At 48.2% G+C, this 20,634-nt stretch overlaps 2 protein-coding genes across 2 annotated transcripts in view; one reads left to right on the top strand and one right to left on the bottom strand.

The window, feature by feature from the left end:
• The window catches only part of LOC135057166 (uncharacterized), a 264,057-nt gene that overhangs the window by 187,365 nt on the left and 56,058 nt on the right, over nt 1-20,634 (top strand). The window lies entirely within an intron of this gene.
• The window catches only part of LOC135054751 (gastrula zinc finger protein XlCGF57.1-like), a 38,051-nt gene that overhangs the window by 14,228 nt on the left and 3,189 nt on the right, over nt 1-20,634 (bottom strand). The window contains exon 2 of the mRNA XM_063958057.1: nt 402-577. Coding sequence (XP_063814127.1) covers nt 402-548 — 147 coding nt within the window. The 5' untranslated portion in view covers nt 549-577. The remainder of the gene's footprint in view (nt 1-401; nt 578-20,634) is intronic.

Genomic DNA, 20,634 nt, shown 5'->3' with positions numbered 1-20,634 from the left:
GTCACCTCTCCAGTCATCACCCAGACACCTCCCCTGGTGTTACTGTATAATGTCCCATTCCCAGCAGTCACCTCTCCAGTCATCACCCAGACATCTCCCCTGGTGTTACTGTATAATGTCCCATTCCCAGCAGTCACCTCTCCAGTCATCACCCAGACACCTCCCCTGGTGTTACTGTATAATGTCCCATTCCCAGCAGTCACCTCTCCAGTCATCACCCAGACACCTCCCCTGGTGTTACTGTATAATGCCCCATTCCCAGCAGTCATCTCTCCAGTCATCACCCAGACACATCCCCTGGTGTTACTGTATAATGTCCCATTCCCAGCAGTCACCTCTCCAGTCATCACCCAGACACCTCCCCTGGTGTTACTGTATAATGTCCCATTCCCAGCAGTCACCTCTCCAGTCAGCAGCTGAATGATCTTGTTGGTGAGTTCCAGGATCTTCTGGTCACTGTGTCTCTCATGTATCAGTGAGCGAGGTGGAGGCACCGTGATGGGGCTCTGGGTCCTGCTCAGTTCTCCTGGCACACGAGGGTCAAACATTCAACAGATATTTTCACCACTACATCACCCTAAATGACAAATGAACTAGTCAGTCAATTTGTAAATCAAAAACAATAGAAAAAAAATAAGTTTTAATAGGTCAAAATAATAAAAACATAAATGCAGTCTACAGGTTCAAGCCACTTGTTGGGTTCTTCAAAAAAAAAAAAAAGGATTTTAATACCTACCAGTAAATCCTTTTCTCCTAGTTCGTAGAGGATGCTGGGGACTCCATAAGGACCATGGGGTATAGACGGGCTCCGCAGGAGACATGGGCACACTATAAGACTTTGAATGGGTGTGAACTGGCTCCTCCCTCTATGCCCCTCCTCCAGACCTCAGTTAGAAAACTGTGCCCAGGGAGACGGACATTTCGAGGAAAGAATTTATTGTTTAAACACGGTGAGTGTCATACCAGCTCACACCACGAACATGCCGCAGAACGTGGGATTCAATAGAACACCAGCCAACGGCATGAAAAAATACACAGCCACATGCTGATAAATATATAACACAACCTGTGTGTCAACCCAACCAATAATATGATACCACATGCCATGGCATGAACAACGTCAGCAACAGCCTGACAGAAAAGAAACACCACAAGAGTGTAACTATAACCAATAACCGCAGACACAGTACGCACTGGGACGGGCGCCCAGCATCCTCTACGGACTAGGAGAAAAGGATTTACCGGTAGGTATTAAAATCCTATTTTCTCTTACGTCCTAGAGGATGCTGGGGACTCCAAAAAGACCATGGGGTTTATACCAAAGCTCCAGACCGGGCGGGAGAGTGCGGAAGACTCTGCAGCACCAATTGAGCAAACAGGAGGTCCCCATCAGCCAGGGTATCAAACTTGTAGAGCTTAGCAAAAGTGTTTGAACCCGACCAAGTAGCCGCTTGGCAAAGTTGAACCGCCGAGACTCCTCGGGCATTCGCCCAAGAAGAGCCCATCTTCCTAGTAGAATGGGTCTCCACCAACTTTGGTAACGGCAATCCAGCCGTAGAATGAGCACGCCGAATCGTATCACAGATCCAGCGTGTACCAGACTGCATAAACGCAGGCGCCCCAATCATGCTGGGAGCATACCGGACAAACAGAGTCTCTGTTTCCCCAATCTGAGCCAAATTGGCGACATAAATATTCAAAGCCCTGACTACATCGAAAGACTTTGAATCAGCCAATGCTTAAGTAACCACAGGCATCAAAATAGGCTGGTTTCTGCGAAACACAGAAACCCCTTTGGCAGAACTATTATCCGAGTTCTCAATTCCGCTCTATCCACCTGGAAGATCAAACAGGGGCTCTTGTGAGACAAAGCCGCTACTTCCGACACCCGCCTTGCGGACGTCAAAGCCAATAGCATGACCACTCTTCAAGAGAGAAATGTCAACACAACCTTTCCTAAAGGTTCCACTCAGTGTGACACAAGAAAACGCAACACCACGTCAAGGTCCCACGGTGCCAAAGGGGGCACAAATGGAGGTTGGATGTGCAGTACTCATTTCACGAAAGTCTGAACTTCCGGAAAGGTTGCCAAATTTTTTTTATTTTATTTTTTAAAGAAAATATATAAGGCCAAAACTGCCCTGAAATAGAGCCTAACATTAGGCCTGCATCCACACCTGCTTGCAAAGAATGGAGAAGAACGACCCAGCTGAAATTCTACCGTAAGAGCCTTCTTGGATTCACACCAAGACACATATTTACGCCAACTACGGTGGTAAGGCTTTGCCGTTACTTCTTTTCTAGCCTGAAGAAGTGTGGAAATGACTTCACTGGGACTACCCTTTCGGGCTAGGATATGGCATTCAACCGCCACGCCGTCAAACGCAGCCGCGTTAAGTCTTGATACACGCCCGGATCTTGCTGTAACAGTTCCTCATGAAGAGGAAGAGGCCAGGGATCTTCTATGAGTAAATCATGAAAAACTGGATACCAAGCCCTCCTTGGCTAGACCGGAACAATGAGGATCGCCTGAACCTTTGTTCTTCTTACGTTTATCACCTTCAGAAAGAGTGAAAGCAGATGAGACACATAGACCGCCTGAAAACACCCAGCTATAGCTTGAGTGTCCCTTGACCTGGAACAATATCCCTGAGGTCTCTCGTTGTAGCGAGACGCCAACATGTCCAATTGAGGCACTCCTCAAAGACTTGTCACTTCTGTGAAAACTTCTCGATGACTACTGTATTTCTCCCGGATGGAGATCGCGTCTGCAGAGGAAATCTATTTCTCCGTCGTTTACATCCGAACCGACGAAGACCGCTAATATAGCGTTTACCAGTCTTTCCACCCATCGGCAAACTTTTGCATCTTCTGCCATTGCCGCTTTGCTCCTTGGTCCGCACTAGCGGCTTACTTACGCCACTGCTGTCAAGACGTCCGACAGAACTAACACGGGCAGATCACGAAGAAAATGTTCGTCGAAAATAGCTCTTAATTCAAGAAAGCTTATTGTAGACAAGCTTCCCAGCTTGACCTTTTCATCTGGAAATACTTCCCTTGCCATGACTGCTCCCCAGCCTCGGAGATCTGCATGCATGGACACCAGGATCTAATCCTGGATCTCGAACCTTCGTCCATCTAGGAGGTGAGAACCGAGCAGACTCCACAGGAGCGATCTCCTGGCCATTAGGATTATATTCCGGTGCATGTGCAGGGGAGACTCGGACCACATTTGCAACTGGTCCCTTGAAAACCACTCTGGCATTTAACTTGCTCACCGAGAAGGCCTCTTAGGCCGCACCCATCCACTTCATTAACGGAACCTATTGATGGATTGTCACTGCAAATCTGATCCGACTCTGGATCCTCAGACCTCTTTCCACAGGAAAACCACAGAACCTCAATCGTTCAGTATCTACTCTGATACCCACCTCCGACATCTGCGTGGTTGGGAACAACAGCCATTCCCTGTGTTGAAGAACAGTCAGAGAGAAACAACGATTTGCACCACTTGTTTCTTGACCTCGCCTTAATCACTAGAGCGTCTCAGTACCGAATAACAATGGCTCTTACTATTGAAAGTAAACCATCACACCGCCATCACTCCGGTGAAATGGCAAATACAATCCTGGATATCCAGCCAGATAATCTGAATGCGGAACAAAATGCATTTAAACCTCTTCGTTTCTTTTCTTTTTTTTAAACAGGGACAGCAGGACAATGCCCTGAACCTGACGCACCTCTGGTATGGCGTCGCGTACTACCTCCCCTTCCAGAGAAGAAACGGCCAAATCTATTAGAAAAAACAGTGAGGGGAAACATCTGTAACTCCAGAATGTCCCCCTTTGGATTCTATAATTAACGCACAGGTCCTAGTCTATTCCCGGACTAACTGAAAAGTAGTAGACGAGTTCCCACCGGAGTGGGGTCCAGCCTGATAAACTCAGCGCCATGTGGTGGATGTGGTAGAAACAGAAACTACATCCCCTTCTGCGCACCTAACAAGGCTGCAGAACACTTACCTTTTCACATTCCACTGTCTGCACAGAAAAGGAAAAAAAAGAACGGTATCGAACCTGTTAAAGCGACTGCATCCCACAACAGAATGCGTCACCAACCGTTGTGAGGGAATCTAACTCACGAAGTTAGAATTACAGCAGTATCCACCGGGATTGACTGAACTGAGGCATCCCCAAACAGCGGTACACCGTCCCAGGGAAAAACTCCAGTATCTCTCGGAGTCAGCCTCAGCATTCCCCCGGCCACACCTCCTGTATACGCACGGCAGCCTGCCGCAATGCTAAAGAGAAGAACCAACATAAGGAACCTCCCCTATCACGTTAGGATAATTCTATTGGATGTCTTTCCGAATATAAACACTCCCTCATGTGCATGTAATGCAAATAAGCCCAAAGCATAGAAATAAAATATCACTTAGCTTCCTGTATACGATCCTTTGTGACAGGGCCCCGTGTCGACTAGAAGTTGACTTTCACAGTATTCTATCCGCCGCGGGAAAAGAATAAACATTCGGACTCCTTGAGAGGATGTGAGACCAACTCGTCACGGCCGACCTAGAGCTTTATCAACAGAGCGACCAGAACATGAGAAGGAATACTATTACTTCAGCATTCATTATAAATCATAAGATGAATATACATATTGTAATACACATATACACACATATCCTAAATATATATATATATATATATATATATATATGACCATGTACTGAATGCCCCCATTGTGGATCTACCAGGAAACATTATAGTCGACAGAAAACCTAGTATTCATCGACAGCAGGGAGTAGTAACCAGGCAAAATAACATTCTTGCGACCCCGAGGGAAGTATACACATATAATTTTAATATCACTCCCCCACAAATACTACCAAGTCTGTGCTCGAGCTACAGGCCCATGGAACGGTACCATACATATACATATAAATAGATATACAGGTATAAGTTAGTTACAGCATGTCAATTTACACCCGGTAATAACAGTTGGTGCCGACAGGGTCACCCACATACTACTGTGTCTCCCCTACAGTGTTAACTTTTAACAAGCATACCACTACCGACCTGTTGACTCAGCATCTACTGTATCAAGTACGAAACAGGCGTCGACGATACATGACAGTGAACCCCATAGGTTTTTGTGACAGAACACTCACGCATGTCGACACAAGTGAACTATAGAGGTTATATCGGACAGGGAGCACACAGAGACTATACACAACAATGATTACATGGCCATTTCTAAAAGCAAATAGTGTTATATATCCCTCAACATAACACTAAAAGTATGTGCCCCCCTTGTTTGTGCTGTACACATATTTTGGCGGGGACAGTGAGAAAATGGCGCTGAACACTGTGTGTGAGGGCTAATCCCCGCCCCTCATCGGCGCGCTTCAGCCCCGTTATTTTATCCTTCTATAAAAAGGCAAGGGGCCGTATATAGTGTATATACACTATACACCTCCTAAACAATAAACAAAATGCTGTCCAGGGCGCCCCCCTCTGCACCCTGCACCCAAGTAAAACCGTTGGTGTGTGGGAGCACTGGCGCGCAGCACGATCGCTGCTATGGACTGGCGGGGGTATCGTACGCGGTGCCCGGGGCCCGACTCTGCTCTTTTGCCAGTCCCTACGAGACCTCAGTAACTGCTGCCCAGGGCGCCCCCCCCCCAGCGCCCTGCACCCTGTGAGTGCCGTTGGTGTGTGGGAGCATGGAGCGCAGCGCTGTATCGTTACTGAAGTCTTCTGCCGTCTGATGCCTTCTGTTCTTCTCATACTCACCCGGCTTCTTTCTTCTGGCTTCTGTGAGGGGGGTGACGGCGCGGCTCCGGGAACAAGCAGCTAGGCGCACCAAGTGATCGAACCCTCTGGAGCTAATGGTGTCCAGTAGCCTAAGAAGCAGAGCCCTTGAACTAAGTAGAAGTAGGTCTGACTTCTCTCCCCTCAGTCCCACGATGCAGGGAGCCTGTAGTCAGCAGGTCTCCCTGAAAATAAAAAACCTAACATAAAGTCTTTAGAGAAACTCTGTAGAGCTCCCCTAGTGTGTGTCCAGTCACTCCTGGGCACAAAGTCTAACTGAGGTCTGGAGGAGGGGCATAGAGGGAGGAGCCAGTTCACACCCATTCAAAGTCTTATAGTGTGCCCATGTTTCCTGCGGAGCCCGTCTATACCCCATAGTCCTTGTGGAGTCCCCAGCATCCTCTAGGACGTAAGAGAAATATATATATATATATATATATACATATACACACATACATACATACATAAATACATACATACACATATACATACATACACATATACATATACATACAGGTTGAGTATCCCTTATCCAAAATGCTCGGGACCGGAGGTATTTTGGATATGGGATTTTTCCGTATTTTGGAATAATTGCATACCATAATGAGATATCATGGTGATGGGACCCAAGTCTAAGCACAGAATGCATTTATGTTTCATATACACCTTATACACACAGCCTGAAGTTAATTTTAGCCAACATTTTTAATAACTTTGTGCATTAAACAAAGTGTGTGTACATTCACACAATTCATTTATGTTTCATATACACCTTATACACACAGCCTGAAGGTCATTAATACAATATTTTTAATAAGTTTGTGAATTAAACAAAGTTTGTGTACATTGAGCCATCAAAAAACAAAGGTTTCACTATCTCACTCTCACTGATAAAATTACGTATTTCTAAATATTTGGATATGGGATACTCAACTCATATAATATATATATATATATATATATATATATATATATATTCGTAAGTCTTATAGGCCCTACACACTGGCCGATATTCTGAAAGATATGAACGATCTTGTTCATAAATGAACGAGAACTCGTTCATATCTTTCAGTGTGGAGACTTAAGCGATGAACGATGCGCGTCCCCGCGCTCGTTCATCGCTGGTCTCCTGTCGGCTGTGCATGCAGGCCAATATGGACGATCTCGTCCATATTTGCCTGCACTTCAATGCAGCCGGGTGACGGGGGGAGTGAAGAAACTTCACTCCCCCCGTCACTCCCCCCCCGCCGCCGGGTTGCTCGTCGGCCGTATGGGCCGTCGGGCACCTCGGCGGCGCATCGCCGAATGTGTAGGGCCCTTTAGTCAGATGTTCCCCAGTGTCTTGCCCAATTACTGGAGAACAGCAGGAAAACTGAAGCCTCCCGGGTACCTTAGCCCATGTTTGGTTGACGTGCACATCAGTGCTCCCTACTGGAAAGATTATGGTTTTCAGAATAACCTATCTGAGGTCCCAGTGCCCAAAGATCTGTAGATGTTTTTTTCTGTTAGCCACACTAAGGCCCTCATTCCGAGTTGTTCGCTCACTAGCTGCTTTTAGCAGCTTTGCACACACTAAGCCGCCGCCTACTGGGTGTGAATCTTAGCTTTGCAGAATAGCGAACGAAAGATTCGCAAAATTGCGAAAAGAATAGCGATCAGAAATTTCTTTGCAGTTTTCGAGTAGCTCGATACTTACTCTGCCACTGCGATCAGTTCAGTCCTTTTCGTTCCTGGTTTGACGTCACAAACACACCCAGCGTTCGCCCAGACACTCCCCCGTTTCTCCAGCCACTCCCGCGTTTTTCCCAGAAACTGCAGCGTTTTTTCGCACACACCCATAAAACGGCCAGTTTCCGCCCAGAAACACCCACTTCCTGTTAATCACACTCCGATCACCAGAACGAAAAATTTCTTCGTTAAGCCGTGAGTAAAATACCAAACTTCTTAGCAAATTTACTTGGCGCAGCCGCGGTGCGAACATTGCGCATGCGCAGTTTGCGGAAAATCGCTGCGATGCGAAGAAAAATAACGAGCGAACAACTCGGAATGAGGGCCTAAGATCTAAGCAAACTCTCCCGGAAACCGTCCTCTTACCCTATGGTTGTGGGACTAGTCCTAACCACATGCAGATATTGGCATAAATTAGTGATGAGCGGGTTCGGTTCCTCGGAATCCGAACCCCCCCGAACTTCACCCATTTTACACGGGTCCGATGCATACTCGGATACTCCAGTATTGCTCGGTTAACCCGAGCGCGCCCGAACGTCATCATCCCGCTGTCGGATTCTCGCGAGATTCGGATTCTATATAAAGGAGCCGCGCGTCGCCGCCATTTTTCACTCGTGCATTGGAAATGATAGTGAGAGGACGTGGCTGGCGTCCTCTCACTTTGTTTCAGAACTTTCAGGGGGCTGCAAATATCTTTATTCTGGGGACCAGCAGTATTATAGGAGGAGTACAGTGCAGAGTTTTGCTGACCAGTGACCACCAGTATTATACGTTCTCTGCCTGAAAAACGCTCCATATCTGTGTTCAGTGTGCTGCATATATCTGTGCTCACACTGCTTTATTGTGGGGACTGGGGACCAGCAGTATTATATAGGAGGAGTACAGTGCAGAGTTTTGCTGACCAGTGACCACCAGTATTATACGTTCTCTGCCGGAAAAACGCTCCATATCTGTGCTCAGTGTGCTGCATATATCTGTGCTCACACTGCTTTATTGTGGGGACTGGGGACCAGCAGTATTATATAGGAGGAGTACAGTGCACAGTTTTGCTGACCAGTGACCACCAGTATTATACGTTCTCTGCCTGAAAAACGCTACATATCTGTGCTGCATTGTAGTATATAGTAGGAGTACAGTGCATAATTTTGCTGACCACCAGTATATAATATATAGGAGTACGGTACAGAAGGCCACTGCTCTACCTACCTCTGTGTCGTCAAGTATACTATCCATCCATACCTGTGGTGCATTTCAGTTTTGCACAGTATATATAGTAGTAAGCCATTGCTATTGATAATGGCATATAATTCCACACATTAAAAAATGGAGAACAAAAATGTGGAGGGTAAAATAGGGAAAGATTAAGATCCACTTCCACCGCGTGCTGAAGCTGCTGCCATTAGTCATGGCCGAGACGATGAAATGCCATCAACGTCGTCTGCCAAGGCCGATGCCCAATGTCATAGTAGAGAGCATGTAAAATCCAAAACACTAAAGTTCAGTAAAATTACCCAAAAATCTAAATTAAAAGTGTCTGAGGAGAAGCGTAAACTTGCCAATATGCCATTTACGACACTGAGTGGCAAGGAACGGCTGAGGCCCTGGCCTATGTTCATGGCTAGTGGTTCAGCTTCACATGAGGATGGAAGCACTCATCCTCTCGCTAGAAAACTGCAGTGCCACTCCTAGATGGGCCAGGTGTTTGTGTCGGCCACTTGGGTCGCTTAGCTTAGTCACACAGCTACCTCATTGCGCCTCTTTTTTTCTTTGCATCATGTGCTGTTTGGGGACTATTTTTTGGAAGTGCCATCCTGTCTGACACTGCAGTGCCACTCCTAGATGGGCCAGGTGTTTGTATCGGCCACTTGGGTCGCTTAGCTTAGTCATCCAGCGACCTCGGTGCAAATTTTAGGACTAAAAAATAAGATTTTACTTACCGATAAATCTATTTCTCGTAGTCCGTAGTGGATGCTGGGACTCCGTCAGGACCATGGGGAATAGCGGCTCCGCAGGAGACAGGGCACAAAATTTAAAAGTTTGACCACTAGGTGGTGTGTACTGGCTCCTCCCCCTATGACCCTCCTCCAAGCCTCAGTTAGGATACTGTGCCCGGACGAGCGTACACAATAAGGAAGGATTTTGAATCCCGGGTAAGACTCATACCAGCCACACCAATCACACCGTACAACTTGTGATCTGAACCCAGTTAACAGTATGACAAACGTAGGAGCCTCTGAACAGACGGCTCACAACAATAACAACCCGATTTTTTTGTAACAATAACTATGTACAAGTATTGCAGACAATCCGCACTTGGGATGGGCGCCCAGCATCCACTACGGACTACGAGAAATAGATTTATCGGTGAGTAAAATCTTATTTTCTCTGACGTCCTAGTGGATGCTGGGACTCCGTCAGGACCATGGGGATTATACCAAAGCTCCCAAACGGGCGGGAGAGTGCGGATGACTCTGCAGCACCGAATGAGAGAACTCCAGGTCCTCCTTAGCCAGGGTATCAAATTTGTAGAATTTTACAAACGTGTTCTCCCCTGACCACGTAGCTGCTCGGCAGAGTTGTAATGCCGAGACCCCTCGGGCAGCCGCCCAAGATGAGCCCACCTTCCTTGTGGAATGGGCCTTGACAGATTTAGGCTGTGGCAGGCCTGCCACAGAATGTGCAAGTTGAATTGTGCTACAAATCCAACGAGCAATCGTCTGCTTAGAAGCAGGAGCACCCAGCTTGTTGGGTGCATACAGTATAAACAGCGAGTCAGATTTTCTGACTCCAGCCGTCCTTGAAATATATATTTTCAATGCTCTGACAACGTCCAGCAACTTGGAATCCTCCAAATCGCTAGTAGCCGCAGGCACCACAATAGGCTGGTTCAGGTGAAACGCTGAAACCACCTTAGGCAGAAAGTGAGGACGCGTCCGCAGTTCTGCCCTGTCCGAATGGAAAATCAGATATGGGCTTTTATACGATAAAGCCGCCAATTCTGACACTCTCCTGGCTGAAGCCAGGGCCAGTAGCATGGTTACTTTCCATGTAAGATATTTCAAATCCACCGATTTGAGTGGCTCAAACCAATGGGATTTGAGAAAATCCAAAACTACATTAAGATCCCACGGTGCCACTGGGGGCACAACCGGGGGCTGTATATGTAGTACTCCTTTTACAAAAGTCTGGACTTCAGGAACTGAAGCCAATTCTTTCTGGAAGAAAATCGACAGGGCCGAAATTTGAACCTTAATGGACCCTAATTTGAGGCCCATAGACAATCCTGTTTGCAGGAAATGTAGGAATCGACCCAGTTGAAATTCCTCCGTCGGGGCCTTCCTGGCCTCCCACCACGCAACATATTTTCTCCAAATGCGGTGATAATGTTGTGCAGTCACCTCCTTCCTGGCTTTTACCAGGGTAGGGATGACCTCTTCCGGAATGCCTTTTTCCCTTAGGATTCGGCGTTCAACCGCCATGCCGTCAAACGCAGCCGCGGTAAGTCTTGGAATAGACACGGTCCCTGCTGAAGCAGGTCCCGTCTTAGAGGTAGAGGCCACGGATCTTCCGTGAGCATCTCCTGAAGTTCCGGGTACCAAGTTCTTCTTGGCCAATCCGGAGCCACGAGTATCGTTCTTACTCCCCTTTGCCGTATAATTCTCAGTACTTTTGGTATGAGAGGCAGAGGAGGAAACACATACACTGACTGGTACACCCATGGTGTTACCAGAGCGTCTACAGCTATTGCCTGAGGGTCTCTTGACCTGGCGCAATACCTGTCCAGTTTTTTGTTGAGGCGGGACGCCATCATGTCCACCATTGGTCTTTCCCAATGGACCACAATCATGTGGAAGACTTCTGGATGAAGTCCCCACTCTCCCGGGTGCAGATCGTGTCTGCTGAGGAAGTCTGCTTCCCAGTTGTCCACTCCCGGGATGAACACAGCTGACAGTGCTAACACATGATTTTCTGCCCAGCGGAGAATCCTTGCAGCTTCTGCCATTGCCCTCCTGCTTCTTGTGCCGCCCTGTCTGTTTACGTGGGCGACTGCCGTGATGTTGTCCGACTGAATCAACACCGGCTGACCCTGAAGCAGAGGTTTTGCCAGGCTTAGAGCATTGTAGATTGCTCTTAGCTCCAGTATATTTATGTGAAGAGACGTCTCCAGGCTTGACTCGTGCATGGAATCTGCCGAATGGAATCGCTTCGTAAGAAGCTACCATTTTTCCCAGGACTCTTGTGCATTGATGCACAGGCACTTTTCCTGGTTTTAGGAGGTTCCTGACTAGATCGGATAACTCCCTGGCTTTCTCCTCCGGAAGAAATACCTTTTTCTGAACAGTGTCCAGAATCATCCCTAGGAACAACAGACATGTCGTCGGGATCAGTTGGGATTTTGGAAAATTCAGAATCCACCCGTGTTGTTGGAGCACTACTTGGGTTAGTGCTACTCCGACCTCCAGCTGTTCTCTGGATCTTGCCCTTATCAGGAGATCGTCCAAGTAAGGGATAATTAAGACGCCTTCTCTTCGAAGAAGGATCATCATTTCGGCCATTACCTTGGTAAAGACCCGGGGTGCCGTGGACAATTCAAACGGCAGCGTCTGAAACTGATAATGACAGTTTTGGACCACGAACCTGAGGTACCCTTGGTGTGAAGGACAAATTGGAACATGAAGGTAAGCATCCTTGATGTCCAAGGACACCATAAAATCCCCTTCTTCCAGATTCGCTATCACTGCTCTGAGTGACTCCATCTTGAACTTGAATTTTTGTATGTACAGGTTCAGAGATTTTAGATTTAGAATCGGTCTTACCGAGCCGTCCGGCTTCGGTACCACAAATAGCGTGGAGTAATACCCCTGTCCCTGTTGTAGGAGGGGTACCTTGACTATCACCTGCTGAGAATACAGCTTGTGAATGGCCTCCAATACCGTCGCCCTGTCGGAGGGAGACGTTGGCAAAGCAGACTTTAGGAAACGGCGAGGAGGGGACTTCTCGAATTCCAACCTGTAACCCTGAGATACTACCTGCAGGATCCAGGGGTCCACCTGCGAGTGAGCCCACTGTGCGCTGAAATGTTTGAGGCGGCCCCCCACCGCCCCTGAGTCTGCTTGTAAGGTCCCAGCGTCATGCTGACGCCTTTGTAGAAGCCGGGGAGGGCTTCTGCTCCTGGGAAGGAGCTGCTTGTTGCAGTCTCTTACCCTTTCCTTTGCCTCGGGGCAAATAGGAATGTCCTTTTGCTCGTTTGTTCTTATAGGAACGAAAGGACTGCGGCTGAAAGCCTGCGGCTTTTTCTGCTGGGAGGTGACCTGGGGTAAAAAGGTGGATTTTCCGGCCGTTGCCGTGGCCACCAGATCCGATAGACCGACCCCAAATAATTCCTCCCCCTTATACGGCAATACTTCCATATGTCATTTGGAATCCGCATCACCTGACCACTGGCGCGTCCATAAACTTCTTCTGGCAGATATGGACATCGCACTTACTCTTGATGCCAGAGTGCAAATATCTCTCTGTGCATCTCGCATATAAAGAAATGCATCCTTTAACTGCTCTATAGTCAGTAAAATACTGTCCCTATCCAGGGTATCAATATTTTCAGACAGTGACTCCGACCAAGCCACGCCAGCACTGCACATCCAGGCTGAGGCGATTGCTGGTCTCAGTATAACACCCGTATGTGTGTATATACTTTTTAATGTATTCTCCAGCCTCCTATCAGCTGGATCCTTGAGGGCGGCCGTATCAGGAGACGGTAACGCCACTTGCTTTGATAAGCGTGTGAGCGCCTTATCCACCCTAGGAGGTGTTTCCCAGCGCGCCCTAACCTCTGGCGGGAAAGGGTATAATGCCAATAACTTCTTTGAAATTAGCAGTTTTCTATCTGGGGTAACCCACGCTTCATCACACACTTCATTCAGTTCCTCTGATTCAGGAAAAACTATCGGTAGTTTTTTCACACCCCACATAATACCCCTTTTTGTGGTACTTGCAGTATCAGAGATATGCAAAGCCTCCTTCATTGCCGTGATCATATAACGTGTGGCCCTACTGGAAAATACGTTTGTTTCTTCACCGTCGACACTGGATTCAGTGTCAGTGTCTGGGTCTGTGTCGACCGACTGAGGTAAAGGGCGTTTTACAGCCCCTGACGGTGTCTGAGACGCCTAGACAGGTACTAACTGGTTTGCCGGCTGTCTCATGTCGTCAACCGACTTTTGTAGCGTGCTGACACTATCCCGTAATTCCATAAACAAAGCCATCCATTCTGGTGTCGACTCCCTAGGGGGTGACATCACCATTACAGGCAATTGCTCCGCCTCCACGCCAACATCGTCCTCATACATGTCGACACACACGTACCGACACACAGCAGACACACAGGGAATGCTCTGATAGAAGACAGGACCCCACTAGCCCTTTGGGGAGACAGAGGGAGAGTTTGCCAGCACACACCCAAGCGCTATAAATATATATAGGGACAACCTTAATAAGTGTGTTCCCTTTATAGCAGCTCAAATATTATAAATATCGCCAATAAGTGCCCCCCCTCTCTGTTTTTACCCTGTTTCTGTAGTGCAGTGCAGGGGAGAGTCCTGGGAGCCTTCCTCGCAGCGGAGCTGGGCAGGAAAATGGCGCTGTGTGCTGAGGAGAATAGGCCCCGCACCCTTTTCGGCGGGCTTCTTCTCCCGGTTTTTTTGGAACCTGGCAGGGGTTAAATACATCCATATAGCCCCAGGGGCTATATGTGATATATTTTAGCCAGAATAGGTATATTACATTGCTGCCCAGGGCGCCCCCCCCAGCGCCCTGCACCCTCAGTGACCGCTGGTGTGAAGTGTGCGGAGAGCAATGGCGCACAGCTGCAGTGCTGTGCGCTACCTCATGAAGACTGAGATGTCTTCTGCCGCCGGTTTCTGGACCTCTTCTCTATTCGGCATCTGCAAGGGGGTCGGCGGCGCGGCTCCGGTGACCCATCCAGGCTGTACCTGTGATCGTCCCTCTGGAGCTAGTGTCCAGTAGCCTAAGAAGCAAATCCATCCTGCACGCAGGTGAGTTCACTTCTTCTCCCCTAAGTCCCTCGTTGCAGTGAGCCTGTTGCCAGCAGGACTCACTGAAAATAAAAAACCTAACAAACTTTTTCTAAGCAGCTCTTTAGGAGAGCCACCTAGATTGCACCCTGCTCGGACGGGCACAAAAACCTAACTGAGGCTTGGAGGAGGGTCATAGGGGGAGGAGCCAGTACACACCACCTAGTGGTCAAACTTTTAAATTTTGTGCCCTGTCTCCTGCGGAGCCGCTATTCCCCATGGTCCTGACGGAGTCCCAGCATCCACTAGGACGTCAGAGAAATAATATTGTGAGGTCTGAGGTGTTCAGAATAGACTGGAAATGAGTGGAAATTATGGTTATGAGGTTAATAATACTATGGGATCAAAATGACCCCCAAATTCTATGATTTAAGCTGTTTTTGAGGAGTTTTTGTAAAAAAACACCCGAATCCAAAACACACCCGAATCCGACAAAAAAATTTCAGGGAGCTTTTACCAAAACGCGTCCGAATCCAAAACACGGCAGCGGAACCGAATCCAAAACCAAGACACAAAACCCGAAAAATGTCCGATGCACATCACTAGCATAAATACATGTTACAAAGGAAGCCACAAGCCTTATATAAGGCACATGGTATTATAGGTTTCCTGATCACATGACTGAGTTTTATGTATAATGTTTAGTAGGGAGCTGTATCAAACTTTGGAAAGAGATAAAGTGGAACGAGATAAAAGTGCCAACCAATCAGCTTTTACAGGCTGTGTTTGAAAAATGACAGCGACTGATTGGATAGCACTTTATCTATCTCCAAAGTTTGATACATCTCCCCAATTGATTATTTGTCATCTTAACAAACATAATTTTACGTCACTGAAGTAACTTGCTTCCGACAACGTCAAAACTGTATTATCACTTCACGATCTGCTGTCTGTTTTAGAATAGAGCTGGCGAAAAAATAAGATTTTACTTACCGGTAAATCTATTTCTCGTAGTCCGTAGTGGATGCTGGGGACTCCGTAAGGACCATGGGGAATAGACGGGCTCCGCAGGAGACAGGGCACTCTAAGAAAGAATTTGGATACTGGTGTGCTCTGGCTCCTCCCTCTATGTCCCTCCTCCAGACCTCAGTTAAAGAAACTGTGCCCGGAAGAGCTGACAGTACAAGGAAAGGATTTTGGAATCCAGGGCAAGACTCATACCAGCCACACCAATCACACCGTATAACTCGTGATAAACTTACCCAGTTAACAGTATGAACAACAACATAGCATCAGACAAACCTGATGCAACCATAACATAACCCTTATGTAAGCAATAACTATATACAAGTATTGCAGAAGAAGTCCGCACTTGGGACGGGCGCCCAGCATCCACTACGGACTACGAGAAATAGATTTACCGGTAAGTAAAATCTTATGTTCTCTAACATCCTAGGGGACTCCGTAAGGACCATGGGGATTATACCAAAGCTCCCAAACGGGCGGGAGAGTGCGGATGACTCTGCAGCACCGAATGTGCAAACACAAAGTCCTCCTCAGCCAGGGTATCAAACTTGTAGAATTTTGCAAAAGTGTTTGAACCCGACCAAGTAGCTGCTTGGCAAAGCTGTAATGCCGAGACCCCTCCTTGTGAAATGGGCTTTTACTGATTTTGGATGCGGCAATCCAGCCGTAGAATGAGCCTGCTGAATTGTGTTACAGATCCAGCGAGCAATAGTTTGCTTTGAAGCAGGAGCACCCAGCTTGTTGGATCAGAGCCGTCTTAAGAGCAGTGTAGGCCCCTGGGCACAGCAATGCACTGGGGCCCCTACCCACCCATCAGCAGTAGGGGTGGGGGGTGCTGTCAGCGGCAGCTTTGATGTCCCGCGGGCAGTAGGGGGGTTCTGTCTTCCGCTCAGCATTTAGGATCTGGAGAAATTATCTCTGCTAATTACTCCTTTACTGCACAGATGAAGGGAGATGGGGCTGGAGGGAAAGCACTAAACTGTAGAAGGAGACATTGGGCTGAATGAAAGGGCCCCGGTACATGACTTTCAGGGTGGTAGGGGGTGTTTAATATGCAGGGGAGGGGTGGATAGTGGAATGGCCTTAATATTCATCATTTTCTGGTGGGAGGGCAGATTGCTTTACTGCAGATATCTCCAGTTCCTGGAAATAGATTTCTTAGCTTTAATGGGATAAAACAAACTAGAGAATCCCACCTTTCAGGAGATACTGGGGACTTGGGAATCAAAGTTCAGGAACCAGAGCAATCCACCATCAAAATTATAAAATTGCATACCAGGCGTGTGGAGCTGGAGCAGGGATCAGCTGCTGGAAGGCTGATATCCCTGGTTCTGGGCATAGTAGAGACAAGCTGCCAGTGTCCACCAAAAGGGGAGAGTCCCAGCCTTTGGATTATACCCTCAGAAAAACTCTAAGTCAGACAGAACCCGAGATATCTGGCTGGGAAGAACAATTAACAGGCTCGGATGGGGGCCGCTGCTTTGAAGTCGGATATCTCCGGTTCCCCAGGGCCGATTTTCAAAAATCTGGTACCCCTGGAAAGAGGGGACACTCAGCTATCAGCCTAGGGCCCTTTTACTCCTGGGCCCTTGGGCAAGAGCCCACTGAGCCCATACGAAAAGACGGCCCTGTGTTGGATGCATACAGGATAAACAGCGAGTCAGTTTTCCTGACTCCAGCCGTTCTGGCAACATAAATCTTCAAAGCCCTGACTACATCTAGTAACTTGGAATCCTTTTACATGACAAAGCCGCCAATTCTGACACGCGCCTAGCCGAAGCTAAGGCCAATAGCATGACCACTTTCCACGTGAGATATTTTAACTCCACGGTCTTAAGTGGCTCAAACCAGTGAGATTTCAGGAAACTCAACACCACGTTAAGATCCCAAGGCGCCACTGGTGGCACAAAAGGGGGCTGAATTTGCAGCACTCACTTAACAAACGTCTGAACTTCAGGAAGAGAAGCCAGTTCCTTTTGAAAGAAAATGGATAGGGCCGAAATCTGGACCTTAATGGACCCTAATTTTAAGCCCATAGTCACTCCCGACTGTAGGAAGTGAAGGAAACAGCCCAGCTGGAATTCCTCTGTAGGGGCCTTCCTGGCCTCACACCAAGCAACATATTTTCGCCATATACGGTGATAATGTTTTGCTGTCACGTCCTTCCTAGCCTTTATCAGCGTAGGAATAACCTCATCCGGAATGCCTTTCTCCGCTAGGATCCGGCGTTCAACCGCCATGCCGTCAAACGCAGCCGCGGTAAGTCTCAGAACAGACAGGGCCCCTGTTGCAACAGATCCTGTCTGAGAGGCAGAGGCCATGGGTCCTCTGTGAGCATTTCTGGCAGTTCCGGATACCAAGTCCTTCTTGGCCAATCCGGAACAATGAGTATTGTTCTCACTCCTCTTTTTCTTACGATTCTCAGCACCTTGGGTATGAGAGGAAGAGGAGGAAACACATAAACCAACTGGAACACCCACGGTGTCACTAGTGCGTCCACAGCTATCGCCTGAGGGTCTCTTGACCTGGCGCAATACCTTTGTAGCTTTTTGTTGAGGCGGGATGCCATCATGTCCATCTGTGGCAGTTCCCATCGATTTGTAATCTGTGTGAAGACTTCTTGATGAAGTCCCCACTCTCCCGGGTGGAGGTCGTGCCTGCTGAGGAAGTTTGCTTCCCAGTTGTCCACTCCCGGAATGAACACTGCTGACAGTGCTTGCACGTGATTCTCTGCCCAGCGAAGAATTCTGGTGGCTTCTACCATCGCCACCCTGCTTCTTGTGCCGCCTTGGCGGTTTACATGAGCCACTGCGGTGATGTTGTCTGACTGAACCAGCACCGGTTGGTTGCGAAGTAGAGGCTCCGCTTGACTCAGGGCGTTGTATATGGCCCTTAGTTCCAGGATATTGATGTGCAAACAAGTCTCCTAACTTGACCACAGCCCCTGGAAGTTTCTTCCCTGAGTGACTGCCCCCCACCCTCGGAGGCTTGCATCCGTGGTCACCAGGACCCAGTCCTGTATGCCGAACCTGCGGCCCTCGAGAAGGTGAGTCCTCGCATGGAACCTGCCGAAGGGAATGGCTTCGTATGACGCCACCATCTTTCCCAGGACTCGCGTGCATTGATGCACCGACACCTGTTTTGGTTTTAAGAGGTCTCTGACCAGAGCCACGAGCTCCTGGTCCTTCTCCCCCGGGAGAAACACCTTCTTCTGGTATGTGTCCAGAATCATGCCCAGGAAGGGCAGACTCGTCGTGGGAATCAGCTGTGACTTTGGAATATTTAGAATCCAGCCGTGCTGTTGTAACACCTCCCGAGAGTGTGCTACGCTGATTAGCAACTGCTCTCTGGACCTCGCCTTTATGAGGAGATCGTCCAAGTTTGGGATAATTGTGACCCCTTGCTTTCGCAGGAGCACCATCATTTCCGCCATTACCTTGGTAAATATTCTCGGTGCCATGGAGAGACCAAACGGCAACGTCTGGAATTGGTAATGACAGTCCTGTACCACAAATCTGAGGTACTCCTGATGAGGTGGATAAATGGGGACATGCAGGTAAGCATCCTTTATGTCCAGAGACACCATAAAACCCCCCTCTTCCAGGCTTGCAATGACCGCCCTGAGCGATTCCATCTTGAACTTGAACCTTTTCAGGTAAATGTTCAGGGATTTTAAATTCAATATGGGTCTGACCGAACCGTCCGGTTTCAGAACCACAAACATAGTGGAATAGTAACCCCTTCCCTGTTGAGGGAGGGGAACCTTTACCACCACCTGCTGGAGATATAATTTGTGAATTGCCGCTAACACTACTTCCCTCTCCATGGGGGAAGCGGGCAGGGCCGATTTGAGGTAACGGTGAGGGGGCATCACTTCGAATTCCAGCTTGTATCCCTGAGACACAATCTGTATAGCCCAGGGATCCACCCGTGAGCGAACCCACTGGTGGCTGAAATTTCTGAGACGCGCCCCCACCACTCCTGGCTCCACCTGTGGAGCCCCAGCGTCATGCGGTGGATTTAGTGGAAGCCGGGGAGGACTTCTGTTCCTGGGAACTAGCTGTATTGTGCAGCTTCTTTCCTCTACCCCTGCCTCTGGCAAGAAAAGACGCACCTCGGACTTTCTTGCCTCTTTGTGATCGAAAGGACTGCATTTGGTAATACGGTGCTTTCTTAGGTTGTGAAGGAATATATGGCAAAAAAGTTGACTTCCCAGCCGTAGCTGTGGAAACTAGGTCCGAGAGACCGTCCCCAAACAATTCCTCACCCTTATAAGGTAAAACCTCCATGTGCCTTTTTGAGTCTGCATCACCTGTCCATTGCCGAGTCCACAGGACCCTTCTGGCCGAAATTGACATTGCATTTATTCTAGACCCCAGTAGGCAAATGTCTCTCTGGGCATCCCTCATATATAGGACAGCGTCTTTTATATGCCCCAGGGTCAGTAATATAGTATCCTTGTCCAAGGTATCAAGTTCCTCCGACAGAGTATCTGTCCATGCTGCAACAGCACTACACATCCAGGCCGACGCAATTGCCGGCCTTAGTAGGGTACCTGAATGTGTATAAACGGACTTCAGGATACCTTCCTGCTTTCTATCCGCAGGATCTTTCAGGGTGGCCGTATCCTGTGACGGCAGGGCCACCTTCTTAGATAAGCGTGTCAAAGCTTTGTCTACCCTAGGGGAGGATTCCCAGCGCAACCTGTCCGTTGGCAGGAAAGGATACGCCATAAGCAACCGTTTGGAAATCTGCATTTTCCTATCAGGAGAATCCCAAGCCTTTTCACATAACTCATTTAATTCATGTGAAGGGGGAAAAGTCACCTCTTGCCTTTTTTCCCCAAACATATAAACCCTCTTGTCAGGGACAGGGTTTTCCTCTGAGATGTGCAATACATCCTTCATTGCTATAATCATGTAGCGGATGGCTTTAGCCATTTTTGGCTGCAATTTTGCATCACCATCGACACTGGAGTCAGAATCCGTGTCGATATCTGTGTCAACAATTTGGGATAGTGGGCGCTTCTG

The sequence above is a fragment of the Pseudophryne corroboree genome, chromosome 3, assembly GCF_028390025.1.
Source record: "Pseudophryne corroboree isolate aPseCor3 chromosome 3, aPseCor3.hap2, whole genome shotgun sequence".
Taxonomy (NCBI): domain Eukaryota; kingdom Metazoa; phylum Chordata; class Amphibia; order Anura; family Myobatrachidae; genus Pseudophryne; species Pseudophryne corroboree.
The sequence above is the reverse complement of the archived record's forward strand: the minus strand, read 5'-3'. Positions and strand labels throughout refer to the sequence as shown.